We start from the raw sequence: 16,691 nt of genomic DNA, 5'->3' as shown, positions 1-16,691 counted from the left end.
GATGTGACGGTTTACAGCCGACCTGAGTTTATATGTAGACGGACAGTGTGGACATTGCATAGTCCTAATGTCATTGTGTGTGCGTAGGTGTTCCCTGAACTCTGACTTATTAAGTGTCTTTTTGCCACACGTATCACAAGTCAAACGTTTATTTGTCTTTATTAGCTGGTGTTGTTTCCTCTCTGTTGAGGTGGCGAAAGCTTTTTCGCATTCTACACGTACGTACGTCTTTGCCACACTATGCTCCTTGCACCTAGATTACAAATGAACATCATCTGCTATAAATATTGAAAAACATTTTCAATAAGCATGTGTGCGTTTTATTTAACTAATTTTCTTTTTTTCATCGGTTTACATAATTTTATTCAATATATTATTTTTTAAACAAAGATGAAATTGATTTTTTTATGAAGTATGATAAACCGTTTGTTCACATTTTATTCGATTAAATATTACGAGGAGTGTGAAAAGTGTATTGTCCAAAGACATGTAACTCATGTTGTGTGAGTTTACCAGTGAATTAACAATTGGTAATTATAAAACAATTCTTCTGCATAACAGCAATAGGAGTTTGAAAGAAATCGATGCTCAAATGAAAACAGTTTTAGGGTAGCCCTATATCCACAGTGCACACCGAAAAGTGCTAACATTAAGCTATTTTTCTAATGGCCTAAACACGTACATGTTAAACATTGTTTTTTAAATGTTTCACCATTAAAGAATTTCATTGATTACTCTGTATGCATAGCGCCAATATGTAATTAAGTTGCAAACCTAAGACGCTCAAGCTCACTTTGAGGCAAAAAACCTTGGTCAAAATTAACAAAAGGTAATGTACCCGTATGTCACTTCTCATGCCAAATAAGGTTACGTCTATATCTGTATTTTTTTCTGCATGTTTTATAGATGTGTGTGCTGTCATCCATTCTTGAAAAAAAGACATGACATTTGACTTGTCGTGAGAACGAAAAAGTGCTTTCCACGAGAACATGGTCTGCGGTGGACTTGTTGTGGGAACATTTCATAAAATGGCATTTTCAGTCCAATATTTGACTACGAGTAAAAATACGAGTGAATTATGGTCTTAAAGTATTTAATGGTTAATAGCGATAACCTATGCTATGCATTTTATCCACAAGAAAGTGCCTTTAAGCAAATTTTTGCAATTAGCTTGCAGTGAGGACACCTCAGAGCGCTCATGCCGAAAGTGGTTGAACATGAATAGCGTTAAAACGAGAAGGTTTTGGAAGGGAAATCGTAATACCGGGTTTAGCACTTTCAATAAGGTTTCGAATTATGAGCCTAATATTTACACAATATATTGGATAAAAAACTTACGCCTTGATTTATAATTTTTGTTTCCTTTCCACTTTCACTTTCGAGCTTGTAGCGGGAACAAAATGACGTAGCGCAATCACGTGATTGGGCACACTGTTCAATGTCAGAAACAAAATGCCAAAAAAAAAAAACCACACAAAAAAACAAACACGACACATCAGTGAACAAAACGAAAAAGAAAATGAATAAAGTTCTGCGTGAGAACGCCTTGTTATTTTAATAACATGTAGGCATTGTTCTTCGTATTTATTTTTTCTCTTACACCAGGAAATAACTTCACTTCAGATGAAGTCACAGACTCTATATGATCCTTGTTCGGGTCTTGTTAGGAAAATAACTATGAATATTACCCGTTTTTATATATAAAGCGAAAACTAAACTTCGCAGACCCCGTGGATGTATAATTTTCGGAAAGGACAATAATTAACTTACTTTAAAACAACTATGTACAGAAATAACAACTCGAAATATTTTCCCCCGTGAAGACTTGTCAAAAACCTACAAAAGACCCTCTTGATCGTTTACAAGATGCTTATGTGCTAGGAATAGAAAGCTGTATTTTAATTTGGAGTTTTCTTAAAATAAACTAATAACTAAATATCAGTTTTTCAAACTACGTTTCACTGAAATCTCCATATTTTAAAATAAACCAGCACTCGGACAACAAGCCAAAAAGTATACAGCAACGGAAAAGATTGCAATTTGTCTTAACACTAAATATTTTTAAAGTTGCTATCCCTTACTGGCAAATAAAGAATACGAGGGACCCTGCTCTCTTAAATAATATCATTATTTCTGCTTATCATTAAGAACAAAGTATCTGTTAAACGGACGGATTCGATTTCCTAGCCAACCTGTTTCTTGTCCAGGTAACGTTGGTAAAAATTAAAATCTGGCCAGATGAAGGTTGAAATGGGCTTTGATTAGAATTTGATAGATAATTTTGCTGTGAATAGGGATAAAATAAAAACAAATATCACATTTGCACCGTTTTGGGTGTATCTCCTTCCAAAAACTGCGTATTTGTAGCCTAAAGATTGACCTTTCTAGCGGTCAGAGGTAAAATTGAACACATTTAAGTTTAAATATGAAATGTGTATGCAGATCGGAGAAGAAAATGACAACACATGGCAGAACTAGGCGATATTTAGGATAACTGATTGGACATTATGTCGCAAAAGCTACCGATACAATATGGGGTCTTATTTTTAGCTGATTTTCTAGTTTGTGTGTTGACTGAAAATATTTTCCCGCCTAAATACATACAGTATAATGATTATGACTGCCTGGGATTTACACGTATTCGTTGTCGATTGTGTTCAATGAGACTTTGATCTCAATAGTAATTACTAGAACGGCGTTGTAAATATCGAGCAAGCATAGTACCGACAGAACTTAAGTTTAGGAAAGAGTTATTTTAAATCATGATTATTTCTATTTAAAAATAATATAATGTATTATCCTTAAGTATTGACCTGGCATTTATGAGTATCTGTATACTTCCGTAAATTAATTTTCGGTGTCTGGACCTTAATAGCGGTATGGCTATCCTATTAATAAAATGGTAACATCAAGCAGGACATGTTATAGTAAAATATATTTTAAAAACACGTGTTTATCATTTAAGAAATAATAAATCTGTTTCTATATTTTATCGGGTAATAGAATATGGGCAGGAGTTAGAATGCGTAATACTTAAATTACGAGAGCGTAGTACGAGTGATTTAATTGTTCGCATCCGAATACTTTGATAACGTCACTGAGCTATTTCAAGATAAAATCGTGTTTTTACGGCCCTGCACATAATCAGTTCGACAGTTATACGAAACTGCTTTTTGAATATGATACGTATATCTGCACCAACGTACTCACAATTTGCTTTACTCTAGAGATAAATATGGTATGGAAATAACAAAGGTCAATTTAAAATGTTTTCGAAGTTCGCAGGAGAACAATACTTACTATACTTTTTAACTTGCATTTAGAACAAAATGTGCTTTGTTGACTGCCTCAGTAGCTTTCCCTGAGATTACCCAAGTTGCCGAGTCGTCAACAAATGGGGAAATATTGGCATGAGTGGTCGAGTTTGTCGCATTAAATTTAAACTTGTAAAGCAGGATGAATACTTTTCCATGACTTGGAAAACATTTTTTTAAATATGCACCCGTTTTCTTGAAGATCAATAAGCTTATTTATAAAACTGATAAATAGAATAAAGAATGAATGAAAAATGTATATAAATAATAATAAATCAGTGAAAAATATTTTCAGAAGAAATACCTACATAGAAATTTAAAATCAAAAACACGCACACTGGCATTACATTGGTTTGGTATATTTTATTTAGTTTTGAGACTAATATTGAAAATTAAATATGCACGTACCACATTACACAATTTTAACGTGATGGTACATACATTTTAGCGTAAGATAATAGTGAAAACCCCTTGAATGGTCTCTAATAGCTAAAACAAAAAACAAAAATACTGATTGAGATTTTAGACCAACTTGGCATAATACAGCTGTCAATGTGAGATAAGTCGTTTTGAATGATATTCCTTTACGTCTAAGGATTTGAACGATTTTCCATAAGATACCAAAATCGGTGTAACATTTTAAACATTAAATAATTACACATCCACACAATACATCGGAAGAATAAAGAGGAATTAGCTGGTGACGTTTGAAACATCCTAAAGTTGAGACATAAGCCACCATTAAAATAAAAGATGCAAGGTTTGTTTCGTACAGATCAGCTCACGCGGAAAATCCACTTTCCGTTTTTCCTCGAAGGAAAAATCTTGCATAGCGAGGAATTCCTCTGAGTACTGCCTAATTCTGACTCGGAGTACCGACTGTTATAGTTTTAATACTTAAGCGGAATTTAGTCGAGTCACTCCGAGAAATTACTTGACGGAACTCCGAGTCGAAATTATACAGGTAACATTATAATGATTTCCGGTTTTTTATGGCCACTCGGCGCGACTCCGAGTCTGTAATGAACAATTTCGAGTGCCGCGAGATGATTTGACGAAACTTCGAGGCAGTATTTCCTTGCTTGACGGATTTTTTTTTTATATAATTAGCTTGTTCTTTTAATTGTAAGAATTTGTGTAAATTTTGATATTGAAATAGTTCTTGGCCATGCGAATTAGTTTTTAGAAGTATATTTATGCATAATAAACTAAATTAATCATACGAAATTAAACAAACTTTCAAATCACCGCCGTTAAAGGAAAATGGTTCGTTAAGTTTTGAAATTTAAATAATTTCTGACTTTGCGAGTTGAATTTAGAAAAAAAAGTCGTGTAGTAATCTATGCATTGAATTAAGAATAATCTTAACTGGATGAACTTTAAAATAACAACCGCTAAAAGTAAATAGTTTAGTAAAATATTGAATTACATGCGAATAAGATTTAGAAGTAAATTTAGTAAATTTATGTAGAACGGACTAAACGATTAATCATATATGATGAAACAAACTTCCAAATGACCGCCGTTAAAGAAAACTGCTTTGTTAAATTTTGATATAAAATTATTTTCTGACTTCGCGAATTTAATTTAGAAATAAAGTCATGTAAAAAATGCACTAAATTATAAATAATTTAGAAGTAGATAAACTTTAAAACTACACCCGCTAGAAAAAATGTTAAGTATTAAGAATTATATAAAACTAAACAAATTTTCAAATAACAGCCGCTAAAGAATAGTTATTTGTTAAATATTATAATGAAATAGTTTCTGACAGTGCAAATTAAATGTAGAAATAAATTGATGTAAAATGGACTAAATAAGAAACTATATAAAACTAGATAAAAGTTACGATAAAGGCTGTTAAATAAAAGTGACCTTAATAAATTATTGAAAATTATAGGAGAAATGATTATTTTTCATTATAAACATGATCTTTCTTTTATTAATATGGAAGGAATTGTAAACATGATAATAAAACTACTGCCGTATGCATTCTAAAAGTAATAAAATATTGTAAGTGAAAAGGAAAACAATTGTTTATTTTCAAGTAAGATAAAAATTCTACAGTATTCATTTTTATTTACAAATACTGTGTATTTTTACGTATCACTATGTAAAATATAATCACCTTACTCCGAGTAATCTGAAACCTTTCCTCGAAGTTACTCGAAGACCCATTTAAATTTTGTATAGGTTATTATTTATTCATCTCGGAGTTTCTCGAAGGAATTCCGCCAAGTGACTCGGAAACAAAAGAAGCCAATACAGGTGTGTATTCCGCTAATTGGATTTCATCTCGAGTCACTTCGAGGATTTCCTTCGAGTGACTTTGCATAAATCCTCGGAGTCAGATAGCGAAATTCCTTGACGGAAAATTGCTGACTCGAAGAAACTTCGAGTCGGAGCCTTGGTACTCGTTTTGGCCATCCTCCGAGGATCGAGTAGAATGGGTTTTCCGCGTGAGCTGATCTGTAGGTTCATGGACATCAACCTCGGCAATAAGACATCCATTGATGGCTCAGTTTCGATGGACTGAGGTGAGCGATTCATGGATAACTTTGGGTCTATTACTACATAATAGTCGTTTAACCTTGAAATTAGTCATCCATGGATAGTTCAGTATTAGACAGTCGACGATTTTCCGACTGAGTCTTGCAGGCATGGCTCATCTCTGAAAGTGAGTCATGCAGGCATGATTCATCCATGAACGTGAGTCATGCAGGCATGGCTTATCATTGACCTTGTTGATGAAAAACAAATGAGAACATACTGTGAGAGAATATCTCGCTGGGAAATAGAAACAGATACAGCGGTAGGTATACTTTTCTATTTTCTATTATTTAACAAGCGTAGATAAATACATACATGACGTCACAGAAAAAAAAACATATATAAAAGCACCCGTTGTCTTACTTAAAAACATATTCTACGAAATTCGGGTGGTGACTTCATAGTTCATACTTATATTTCGCAGTTCACAGTTTTGAAGTATGAATTGTGAAGTAAGAAGTGTGAATTGTGAAATATGAAGTGTGAAGTATAAAGTGTGAAGTTCAAACTTTATAATTCAGAATTCTAACTATGTTGATTCCATTGTGACGTATCAGTTATGTCAGAGATTTCGTGACAAGTCCACTAATCACCTGCCCAAGCAATACGCTCTATCAACTCGGAAATAAATTTTAGTTCGTTGCTTTAAAGGCACTGACTTCCAGATTAGGCTAGAACTATTTTTTCTTTCAAATTGAAGTTCTGTCATATTTTGATGAGAATATGAGTTTTTGTTTCTAAAACATTGAAAAAATTCCAAATCAAGAAAAAAAGATGACCGCGTCGGGAATCGAATCCCGGACCGCCGTGGCAATAAAGTCATTTCCATGTCGACGTAACCAATATCGCTATGGCGGAATTAGTGAATTATGACTTCAAAATATAGATATTTATAATCGAGACAGTTTACCTGGTGTAAAGCGTTACAAACGCTTTTCGATTTTCATCGTAAAAAGTAGTAAAAACAGTAAATTTCCGTGTTTCCATAACATATAGCTTATCAGTAACTAAGTTTTAAAGCCTACTTAAGAAATATACCATTTATTTCCAGATATCTAAAAAAGATATTTTTTTTTTGTTTTCGAACGATCTGGAGGCCAGTCACTTTTAACATTCCCTCTCTTTTCTTATAATTATTATTATATTGCATTGTCCTCAATTATTTGAATAACAATGGAGGCAAAATAAATGTTTCTGTTAACGTTTTTTTCCTTATTCAGACATAGTATTGACAAGTATTACGAAAATGCATATTTATTCGCAAAGTAAGCATAATCGTGATCCATGTTCCTCTTCGTTGACACGCTTCGAATGTACACTGCGTAAACAGCTGAAGTTTTCTAATGATGGTGTAAGACACAGAACATGACCTATTCCAGACGCAAGTCTTGTTCTTTAACGTGCTAGGTGTAAAGCACCCACACACGGCACCTCGTCTCATCCGAACGTTTTTCTGACTTAGAAATTGTAGTTAGTCTCCAACGGGAAAGAAAAACAAGAACAAATTCATTTTTACAAGAATAACAATGTATAAGGAAACGGGTTTTATATAGAAATGAATAAGTGTTTGTTTTTAATTCATTATATCCGTTTTTGTATCCAAAGTTTTTACAAATATTTTTGATACCTTTAACACATTTCACGAATTGTTATCGTCTGCAGAAAGAAATATTACCATTTATGGAGTAAATTTGAACCACCGATCGCCTATAGATGTACATTATTTCACTTTTGAGACAGACTTGTTTAAAAAAATCGAAAAGAGACAAATGTGAAGCGTTAATCACATCCTGTTATTTATGATATCAAACTAACTATAGATCGGTGATGAAAATACCTTTGCATTGTTTATATAGTTGGTGTACTTATTTTACTGCTGAAAATTGTTTGACTATTTGTTAACAGCAAGTCTTAAAAACGTGCTCAGTGATCACATTATTAAACGATTAGCGAACAAGAATAAACCAACTTTTCCTCTTTGAATAAATGAAACTAGAAACCTTTTTATCCCTAAATAGTTGTATCCAGTTTTAAATATCATATCTAGTCTTTCAGTTATGTAAGGCGGGCAATTTGACCTAACGATCGTTCCCGAGGAGTATCAGTACTTGCTCCCGTAAAGGGACATGGTTTGCAGGGATCGAACCCTTGACCCTCAATCACTGAGTCGTTACAGCGATTAGAAGTCCGTTACTATCACCATTCGACCACGTAGGCGGTCGAAATAAAGGTAGGTCAAAATTGTTTTCCAATACTTTTGGCTTTCAACTATTCCCCCGTATATTTTTAAACCTGGTATAAAAATATATTTTTATAACCATTATTCATTCAAAATGGCAAAGAAATTATTTAACGGGGTTTGGGGCTTCACTCCAAGGACAAATCGGAATTTTTGCCTAAAAATCGTACAAATTTAAACTCTGCACAAGCGTCTTTAGCCCTGTCAACTGGACGTATTTTAAATGAATATTTCACAAATACAGATGCAGCAAAACTATCAAGTAACCCCTTAAGATATGTGTTTATAAATCTTGAAAGCTTAATATATAGGCCTTTTGCCGATCATGGGGTTTGGGGGTCCTCCCCCAAGAACAGTTTGGCATTTTAACTTTAAATTATTCAAGAAATGCTGATTTGACTTCTTCCAATAGACTGATACTGCGTTGGTAAGTGATATGTTATCTTGTCACGAGATCACTGATACGTAACTTATACGTCACAACAACATCGACGAAGTTTGAAGTCTAAGCTCTGAAGTGTGAAGTTCACAGTTCACACTGCATAATTCATATTTAACTGTTCATACTTCACAGTTCACACTTCACAGTAACTTATACGTCACAACAACATCGACGAAGTTTGAAGTCTAAGCTCTGAAGTGTGAAGCTCACTGTTCACACTTTACAATTCATAGTTAACTGTTCATACTTCAAAATTAACACTTCACAGTTCATACTTCACACTTCACAGTTCAGAGTTCAGACGTGTCTCAATTTATAGATATGTTATTACTTTGTGAAGTGTGAACTACGAAGTATACTCTATGAACTATGAAATGCGATCTATGAAGTCACCACAGGGCTTTCGTAACATTCTGACTTCAGATAATTCACCGTTATGTAACAAACAACGATTTTAGACATTTTCACTAATATTGTATAGATAAAAAGCGGAAATGTCCTTCTTTTCAATATGATTTTTTTTTTTTTTTGCAAATAAATTCTTACAAAGCTGTATTAATACTGACGTTCATATACTTTAACTATGTAATCGTTCTTAGCCAACAAAGAGTTGCTAAGACAGCACGTTCCAAATAATAACATGTTCACCCTAAATGTTATAGTGAAAATACTTCGTTCACTCAATTTTAAGTTTTGGCAGCTTCATTACGTAAAAATAAATGGATTTTAAAACGAAATGATCAAATATATACATTCAATATTTTGTTTTTGAAAAAAATAACAAAAAAAACATTTATTTTGGTATATTAAACAACATTGGCGTAACGATATCAAGGATGACCGTTTCCATGAAATTGCAATCTGAGGTCAGTTACAAAAATATATAGACAAAATCGAGGGTTGAATGCGAAACTAGTGTAAGTGCATTCTTAGTAATTTTACAGGAGAAGGAAAAACTTTCCCATTTTATTACAACTAAATTATTCCTAGTGATTTCTTGACTATCCATGAAGAATATCATGCTTTTGAGGCTTCAGTTTTTTAAAGTGCACAAGTGTTAAAAGAGATTTTGATTTAAATGTTACTTAGAACAGTTTCGCACTGAAAAAAAAAAAACAGGAAAAAAGTAAAAAAGGTTTTTTATGCGATATAAGTGTATGTGCTCTCTCAATATCTGTTTAAATAACTAGGCGAACTGTATTTTACGAAACGGAACGGAACGGAACAAGTTTCGGAGCACCACTAGGGGAAATTATTTCAATAAATATAACACTAAAGTAAAATTTAATACAAACGTTTATAATAATTATTATAGTAATTATTGCAAATAATAAGGTTACCTTTGTCTGTATTCGCATTTGAAAGAAATTGGATACGAAAGGTATTTTTGTTCCGTTCCGTATCGCGAAATACAGTTAGCTACACGGGTAACTGTATTTTGCGGAACGGAACGGTACAACATATATATTGCTACTATTGTTCTTGTTGGTGCTGTTTTGTTGCTAATGCTGTATGCTGATAATACGTTTGTATACATGTATATTGTTTATACATTTGAAGCATCATATTTTTTAAGTTATACACCGAACATTATTACAAGTGAGTGTCTCATTGTCAGTTAATAAGCTTTTTGCACCTGCCGGCATGCCAGTGAGGGGTCTTTTCAGCATTAAATTTGAAATTTGAAATTGAATTTGAATAACTGTATTTTGCGGAACGGAACGGAACAACACATATATTATAATTATTGGTTGTGGTATTGTTGTTGTTACAGCTATATGATCTAGAAGGGGATGTGTATATGCTGATAATACGTTTTTAGATATTGTTTATACTTTTGAATTCTCATATACAATTATGCATTTGGACGTCGTCCGTAAATGATTCTTGTTATCACTACTTGTCAGAAACTACTAGGCCACTTTTGACCAAACTTAGCCAGATTGTTCCCCTAGTACTCTGGTTGGTCCTAACCGACAATGGTTTGAATGGGACCTTTAGTTCAAGCGTTATTGCCCTTGATATAAAAATTATAATAATTTTTTGTCATCGTACCTTGTCCGAAACTACCAGATGAATTTTGACCAAACTTGGCCACAGTGTTCCCCTAATACCCTAATAGGTCCTAACCGATACTGGTACCAATCTGACTTTTAGTTCAAGAATTATTGCCCTTGAATAATGAAAATGCCAAAATTTGCAAACGGAACAAGAAATAATAAGCGTACACACATCCCCTTCTAGATCATATTGCTGTAATGACAACAACAATAGCAACAAAACACCATCACCACCAATATTAAAAACGTATGATCACCATACACACATCCCCTTCTAGATCATATACACATTGCTGTAATGACAACAACAATAGCAACAAAACACCACCACCAAAAATAATAATAATATATAATTATGTTGTTCCGTTCCGTTCCGCAAAATACGGAACAAGAAATAATTTTCAAATTTAATGCTGTAAAGAATACCAACAATCAGATCCCTCATCGGCATTCTTAAGAAAATTAATTGCAGGTACAGGAAGCTTAACGTATATGTAGTTTAAATGCAGGTATTGCATCATCTTTTTGTAAATTTTTGAGTTATAGAGATAAATGTAAGATTTTACGCATAAAATATTTTTCTGTATTTCATAGCTTAAATTTCCATGTAAATTTCATTAAATTCGGTTCAGTAATTAGGAACTTGATCTTTTTTAAACTTCAGTAATTTATGTTTTCATCCCCAAAACCACTATATCGGGCCTTAAATTGTCCACATCTACATACGCGCCAAAATACCATGAGTTCACGGCTATGTCGTGATTCCCATGAAAATCCAAATAGTCAAAGTTCACGGCTATGTCGTGAGTCCCGTGAAAATCCAATATTTGGCGGGACATATGCATACAAATAGACTGGACTAGATATCCTTCGCGCACACGCCATTACAGTCTTGAGACGTCATTATGTCACTTTTATATTCTTGGTAGAAATAAAATTTTGCTCGATCGAGGTAAGAAATTTATTTGTTAGATTTTTGTATGATTTTTGAATTACAATTTTATTTAGTAAATTTTTGTTCATTCTACAGAATTTTGTAAAATGTTTACTTTTCGGCAAGATATTAGTTAGTTTCGGAATGTCAGGCTTATTTATTAGTTTTTTCTAACTTTTGTAAATTATTAATTTCGAAAGAGGAATCTAAAATGTTTCGTCTGTATAATTTGTAAAATTTATATTGAAACTTGTGTAACGTGATAATTAGCAAGTACTTTTTGTCATAAATTTTATATATGAACCTTTTCGTAGTAAATTATGGAACGCCGGTACTGCATTGCATTGTAATGTATAAATGTATGTGTTGATAAGTCTATTACCGTGTATGTAATATGTAATTGCAATTTAAATTGATCGTGTGCCAGTATATTTCATATCAATAAAATGTCCGTTTTGTTGTGTGGTAGTCGATTATACATTCATACCAGCTATTGTGTTTCGTTCGATTTGCATTGCTGGTTTGTTAATGTGTGGTTGTAAATAATAGCTGCAGTTTATCATCATCTTATCTATAATTTTTCAACATAATCTTTTCATATCATTGTTTTACTTTAGATTAGTAAGTAATTGAGAAATAATGGAAGTAATAAGTGGCGTATTGTATTCACGCGACGTATGAACTTAGTAGCACGTATATTTTGTATAAGAAGCACGTATTATTTATGGGAGTCTACGGAGGTATGGTGTACCCAAGGAGAAGTTTTATGCCCTTATTTGTATTTGCTATGGTGCTTACCATGTGTTATATATTTAAGCTTCTTCCACCAGACGACTTTTTACCTGGTGATGTCACGACCCGGAAGTCCCATACCCGAGGTTTACTTGTCTGGATGTGATTTCCCAGCACAGAGATCTTTCGTCCCATGGTTGTGCCTTAACCGCCAAGACCCTGATTTTTGTAGTCAACTGAGACAGCTCAGGGATACAAACACCTATAAACACCGGACATGGGGAGCCAAAAAGGAGCCAACGCCTTCGCGATATAGTGGGACATTATTTTACAAAAGATTAGTTCTTAGTGCTACTTTAAGTTTTAAGTAATAGTAAACATCTGTTAAATCGTCACGAGGACAAACAACTGTAATTAATAGAAATGGACATCTTTTAGAAATCGGATTTTGAGTTCAGTTTTTTTTCTTCTTTCTTTTCTTCTATTTAGTTTTTTTTTTCTTTATTCATTGTAAATAATCATTTTTCTGTAAATAAACTTGTAAATATTGTAATGAGTGTTAAGTTGTTCCTGTAGTTTCAGTCCCCGGTTCGTCCATCCTGTCACATAATAATAACAATTTAAATTTAAATCATAATGAGCACTATCTTCACTATTATTAACATCATATCCCTCATCGGCATCTTAAGAAATCATGTGATGTTCAAGCCTATTTAATCGGCAGGTACAGGAAGCTTATTAACTTTAGAAACAAAACACCACCAACAAGAACAATAGCAACAATAATGATATTATATGTTCCGTTCCGTTCCGCAAAATACCGTTACCCATATAGCTAACTGTATTTCGCGAAACGGAACGGAACAAAATGGTGTTTGTATCCGATTTCTTTCAATGCGAATACAAACAAAGGCAACCGTATTCTTTGCATTTATTATTACAGTAATTATTATAAACGTTTGTATTAAATTTAGTTAGATTTATATGTATTGAAATAATTTCCTCTTTTGGTGCCCCAGAACTTGTTCCGTTCTGTTCCGTTTCACAATATACAGATAGCCAATAACTAACTATTTCATAACTGTTGGTGAAACATCACTTACAACTTCTTCAAACTTAAATGAGCTGACACATTTAAAGTAGTCTAATGCAATTTACTGATAATTTTGAGAAATAGTGTTAATGCTCAGTAATAAAATTGATGTGTTTTTTTTTGGTCGTTATACTAAGACCAATCTATTCTGTGGCACAAAAGAGTTGTTTTAAGGCTGAGCATTATATTTATGCATATAAAAGTATACCAGTATTTTGACAGACTTTAACTGAGCACCTTACCTGAAAGATACTTTTGTCGAGAACATTACACATGCACTAATGTCCCATGGCAGACTTTAGGCTATCCTTTTCATTATTGTATAGTCTTACGCCTGTTTGTTGACTTAGAGGAAATACAACAGACAGATGTAACAAAACAATATCAAATAATGAAATAAGTTTGTGTATAAGCAGTGAAGTTTAGTTGCTCGCGTTTTCAACACTCGGTCGACAGAATTTTTCCGCCAGAATTAATTTACAGAAATTTATTCCCCAAAAATTCTTAAAATACACTTTGCAAACTAGATTTTCCTAACAGCTTTGCCAGTAACAATCACACAAAAATGTATACCTTTACAGCTAACATGGCTAAGTAGACTTCGATAGCAGAAGTTTTAAACTTTACATTGATGATTTAATCCAAAGCGCTTAAACTGTTAATACGTAGATATATGCATTAAACTGTCATTGCTGTAACATACATCTCTAATATAGTCCAAAGAAAACTCTAAGCCAACATAATTTAAATGAACGCCATCTTCTCTCCAAAAATGTGTCAAAAAATCAGTGTCAGGGGCTACAATATCATTCTTGCCAGGTGAGCGTACAAAATATCTGCCCCAGCGATTAATTAACCCTTTTACGGTTATTCTCTGTGGTAAGCCACCTGTTGACTGCACCGTCCCAACCCGTCTTTAAAGTATATCAGTCCAAATTATCATTGCTGAAAGGAAAAACTGTTCTTATGTATTTATCCTCTCTGTTGATTATATTTTTAATGTGATGAATAGAGCGGTAGGTCAAGTCATTTCCCCCTAAATGAATAATACTAGCTTTGGGTTGAGATGACAGCAGGGCTGTAGCTTCAATAGTGCGGCAAAAAGAGAACCAGTGCAGACCCCTGACGGCCTAATAGGCAACTGTCTTACTTTGCAAGCAAAGGTTGGGCTTTCCAGTGACTTTATCTCTTATTGCGGCCCAATAAGGGACGGAATCCCTCAGTATCTAAACGTCTTAATAAAGAAATAGTTGATGATTTCAACAAATATGGACAGTAAATATTGAAAAGAAAGCTAATTACGAATATAAGTTTTATATGACTGAGAACCAATGTCCTTATGATATTATTACTTCAGCTGAAAGACCCGCCTGCGCTAAGTCTGTTGCTCTTCCAATTAGAAAGCTATGAGACAGTAGTATATAACATAAGGTTTCTGGTGCAATTTTAAAATTTAATTAAAAAAAAATAATTTATAAAAATCAACAATTTTCATAAATTATTTAATTAAAACATATATTTTTTTTAAACAACAACTTTTTAATTTAAAATCAACAATTTTTATGAATTATATATATTTTTTTAAAAAAACAACTTTTTAATTTAATATCAACAATTTTTATAAATTATATTTTTTTTAAAAACAAGTTTTTAATTAAAACGTTTATTTTTTAAACAACAATTTAAAACCTATTGAAATAATTTATAATTGTTTGTTCGTTTGCTCTTTGATTGTTAACTTTTAGTATTTTATACAATAAATCATACAACGGTACTTTATCTTGTAACATTTTTATGAAAAATAAAACAATAGTAACCAAAAGAGTGTACTTGTTTTAACTTGATATTGTGTGTTTTAAAATTTAAAATACATATAATATAGATAAGTTTACAAAATAAATGTATTGTTTGAAAGAAAGAAGATTTACTGATAATATAAATCCTCATTATGTTACAACAAAAAACGGAGAAAAATGTTTAATGGCTACTTGTTGTCTTGTGGAAGAAGAAATCAAAGTTTGTTAAAAGTAACTAAAAACAGCAGGTAATTTAGACATCCATAAAGCAGTGTTACCTTTATTACCTAAAAAGGGTCAACACTTCCAGGATATAACTATTGTGGACCGGGGAAATTCCTTTAGATAATGGACCTCCTGTCGACGAACTGGACGCAGTATGTAAGACCCACGACTTTTGTTATGACAGCGGTGTAAAAAAGGGTATATGTGACAAACAAATGCTTTCCAACTTAAAAAACACTAAATCAAAAACATTTGGAGAAAAGATTGCAAAACATTTATTTTGTAAAACCTAAAATTTTAAAACGAAATACAAATTGGGCTCGGTCAAAAGTCAAAAAACAGGAAAAGGGGGTATACTCATACCCCCGAAATAAATTGGAGTGATGAATTAGCAGAAGAATTGCATAAGCCAATTAATAGAAAATTTACAAAACGACGAGTGATTGGTAATGATATTGATGATACTTGGTCAGCCGATTTAGTTGATATGCAAGCTTTTTCAAAATATAATAAAGGAGTAAAGTACTTGTTAACCGTTATTGATATATTCAGTAAATATGCTTGGGCTATTCCATTAAAGAATAAAACCGGAGAATCTGTTACTGAAGCATTTGAAAAAATAATTTTTGGAGCTTCAGCTCCTGATGAGCTTCATGCTCGACCAAAAGGTAGAATTCAGGGACGAAAGTCCCCGAAGACTGCAAGGATTCCACAAAATTTATGGGAAGATGAAGGAAAAGAATTTTAAAATAAAAAGTTTGAATCATTTTTAAATTTAAAATAAGATTAACATCTATCATACATTTAATGAAGGAAAGGCCGTAGTAATCAAAAGTTTTAAATAAAGTTTAAAAAGAATAGTGTGGAAATATTTTACAGCAAAAAAATACTTATACTTATTTAGATAATTTGCAGGATATGGTTGATAAATAAAACAAAACAAAACACTCTAGTATAAAAATGACCCCACCAAAGCCAGTAAAAACTTAAATAAAGGTACTGTTTACTTTACTTATATCGTAATTTAAAGATACAAAGAGTAAAAAAAAAATTAAATTGGTGATCGAGTTCGTTTAAGCAACTTAAAAGACATTTTGAAAAGGATATACACCAAACGGGACAGAGGAAATATTTATAATTTATAAAATTAATAATACAAATCCAAGAACATACTCTATTAAAGATTTAAATAATGAAATTGTTCAGGTTCATTTTACGAAAAAGGGAACTTTTACCTACTACACAAGAAGTTTTTGGAATAGAAAATGTTATCAGACGAGACTATAAGAAAAACAAGCTTTAGTAA

General features: G+C 32.5%; 1 protein-coding gene and 1 long non-coding RNA gene across 2 annotated transcripts in view; one reads left to right on the top strand and one right to left on the bottom strand.

The window, feature by feature from the left end:
- LOC128559085 (WSC domain-containing protein 2-like) overlaps positions 1-13,932 on the bottom strand; it is a 28,007-nt gene extending 14,075 nt beyond the window's left edge. The window contains exon 1 of the mRNA XM_053550117.1: positions 13,607-13,932. Coding sequence (XP_053406092.1) covers positions 13,607-13,632 — 26 coding nt within the window. The 5' untranslated portion in view covers positions 13,633-13,932. The remainder of the gene's footprint in view (positions 1-13,606) is intronic.
- Positions 11,426-12,822, top strand: LOC128559086 (uncharacterized). The gene is made up of 2 exons (XR_008372139.1): positions 11,426-11,557; positions 12,357-12,822. It is a non-coding gene; the product is annotated as an uncharacterized LOC128559086 (long non-coding RNA).
- Positions 13,933-16,691: the final 2,759 nt, after the last annotated feature.

This window comes from Mercenaria mercenaria, chromosome 8, assembly GCF_021730395.1.
Source record: "Mercenaria mercenaria strain notata chromosome 8, MADL_Memer_1, whole genome shotgun sequence".
Lineage (NCBI taxonomy): Eukaryota > Metazoa > Mollusca > Bivalvia > Venerida > Veneridae > Mercenaria > Mercenaria mercenaria.
This window is presented reverse-complemented; position numbering and strand designations above follow the sequence as displayed.